The sequence below is a fragment of the Pinus tabuliformis genome, chromosome 2_1 (genome assembly GCF_031772625.1).
Source record: "Pinus tabuliformis cultivar Carrire ecotype Pingquan chromosome 2_1, CPIR1, whole genome shotgun sequence".
Classification (NCBI taxonomy): domain Eukaryota; kingdom Viridiplantae; phylum Streptophyta; class Pinopsida; order Pinales; family Pinaceae; genus Pinus; species Pinus tabuliformis.
Window position 1 is genome coordinate 40,675,652 of NC_142299.1, and position 2,635 is coordinate 40,678,286.

At 37.2% G+C, this 2,635-nt stretch overlaps 1 protein-coding gene across 1 annotated transcript; it reads right to left on the minus strand.

The window, feature by feature from the left end:
- Positions 1-1,294: 1,294 nt before the first annotated feature.
- LOC149198670 (disease resistance protein Roq1-like) lies at positions 1,295-1,931 on the minus strand. The gene is made up of 2 exons (XM_089400332.1): positions 1,828-1,931; positions 1,295-1,709 (listed from the first exon to the last, which is right to left on the minus strand). The coding sequence occupies exons 1-2, from the start codon at positions 1,929-1,931 to the stop codon at positions 1,295-1,297; spliced, it is 519 nt and encodes a 172-aa protein (XP_089256458.1).
- Between the last annotated feature and the right edge of the window lie 704 nt (positions 1,932-2,635).

A 2,635-nucleotide genomic window follows, 5' to 3' on the forward strand; every position in this document is an offset into this window, starting at 1 on the left:
CCATGGGTCAATACCATGTGCCATTTTTATTTTTATTAATTCTAATATTCGCGTTAATAATGGTTTTTTGCATGGTATTAATAACAATCTAGTCCATGGTATTTGTCCCATAGTATTTTGGCCATAGGTTTCACCTAAATATAACCCATTTTTTGAGTGTTCGTAAATATAAGGTGACTTATGGAGTAAATATAAAAAAATGTTTTATTTGTTTACCATACCTCTAGTTTATTTATATTTTTATTAATTTACCATACCTCTTTTACAAATATGGTATTTGGCCCATAGGATTCACTTAAATAAAACCTCTTTCTTGAGCCTTCATAAATAGAATGAGGGTTATGGACTAAATATAAAAAGAGGGTTTATTTATTTACGATACGTCTAGTTTATTTATATTTTTATTTATCTACCATACCTTTTGAGTAAGTATAAAAAGACGTTTTATTTATTTACCATACCTCCACTTTACTTATATTTTTATTTGTTTACACCCTTACATGTATATAAGGTGACTTATGGAGTAAATATAAAAAATGTTTTATTTATTTATTATACCTCTCATTTATTTATATTTTTATTAATTTACCATACCTCTTTTGTAAATATGGTATTTGGCCCATAGGATTCACTTAAGTAAAACCTATTCTTGAAAATGGGCGAATGTATTCAATTAAATAAAACCTATTCTTGAAAATGGGCGAATGGAAGGTTGTAAGTCCTAATTTCAAGGGCTAAATTTACCTTTTTTACCCTCTCCCTTAAAATAAGGTGGGCTATTTGAGGTGATTTGTAAAAATGTACTATGATACAAAATATTCGCCCACTAAAAATTTAAAACCCCTTAATTTCGCCAAAGGGCGAACATTCACCCCTAAAATTATCCTTGCTGCTCTACATGGTAAGCTTCAGTCTCAACCAAGGACAGGCCCGACCACATCTTTCCAAGCATAGGACGCACATTTTTCCGAGCATCTGGCGGGACCGACGACGGGCATCTTTATCTCGATCGCTGATTCCCTGAATATTTGGCAATCCGACGGACAGTTGCTCGGTCAAAAATTTGACCGAGCCAGTGTCCTTCCGATTGCGGAATATTCGGGAATGGTAATCGAGATAAACTCAGAGACCGAGGATGAGTCGTCGTAATCCCACCAAATAATAAATAGATGATTCTGCTATTCCTCCACTAATAAGAACTTCCTTGTGATTAGAAGTAACCAAAATCAAACTCCTGGGGTGAAGGACAGAATTAATTGGCAAGAATGCATGGAGTTGATCCAAATGATCAACATCATCTAATACAATAGCAGAGATTCCTTTTGAGTATCCCTACACCTTCTCCACACTCCCCAATTTTGATATCATATATATGTTTCAAGTCCTTAATGAGTTGAGTCTGCAAAGAATTTAGAGACATTCTTTCTGCACTTTCTTTCACATCATATAGAAAGGAGGTTCCATCGTAATCTGAACTCTTAAGGTTCAAAAATGCATTAGCCATCGTAGTTTTTCCAACTCTGCTCACACCCACAATTCCCACGATGTTGGCGGCCTCCACACACCCCTTGTGCTGTGACCGCACAAGCTTTTCAATTTCCTCAATTTTCTGACCCCACCCAGTTTCATATTTTGCTGCATCCAACCGTGTTTTTGGAACCACTTTCAGCAGACTTTGAAGAACCTTATCCCATAACTCCTGATATCCACTGCATATTAATTATTCAGAAAGAAAAATCAGTATTGACAAAAGCTTAACTAAATTTCCATATAGCTATCAATCCAACAAAAAAAATAACAGGGATTGGGAATGTGGGAGATCCTCACCGATTCCACGAGTCGAGCTGGAAGCCGCTTACACCTGCAACACGATTCAGCGCCTCTCCAATTCTGAATAGTTTGCTGATTCTGTTTATGTTTGCGCAGGGCATCAGCATACCCTCCCTCTTTGTCTTTTCCTGTCCACCGGAGCTCACATGGGTCTACTTTGTAAAGTACAGGAAGAATGGTAACCCCTGAGTTCGCTATGATGACCAGCTCATCCAAACACCGTTTTGATTGCGTATAGTTGGGAGAGAAGATGGCTACGTGACCACAAGCGTCATGAATAGCAGTTTCTCTACAAGGTCTCGGATAACGAAAGGCCTTACAGCGGCTATGCAACAAGAAAATGAGAAAATAAAGGCAGAATACAAGGATAGAGTGGCCAAGTATGGGTCCATTTGAGAAATTATTGATCAAAGATTGAACAATCAGCTCCATAGCTCTATACATTTAGCTGGGTTTTTTTTGAACCCAAAGTATCATTATAAATCTTTGGAGGAAGAATCTTTGACTTGGAGGTTAGAGATGGATTGATTGACTGCATTGATCGCATGGTCCCTAAGGAGAGTGACCGATTGGAGATACACAGACACATCACTTGTTTCAGTAGAGCCATAGGTACCTTTGGTAATAACCTGGCAGGGATTGCAATGAAAGCAGATGAGCCAGGTAAACAAACAATTTCAATTTTTAAATTCTCATCTTGTTAAATTGTTTATAATTTGAAAGTTGGATATAATTTGTTGAGCTAACTCATTACACAACTATGTTTTTTGCGGCACAATGGTAGGAGGCATTTGGTAGCCATTGT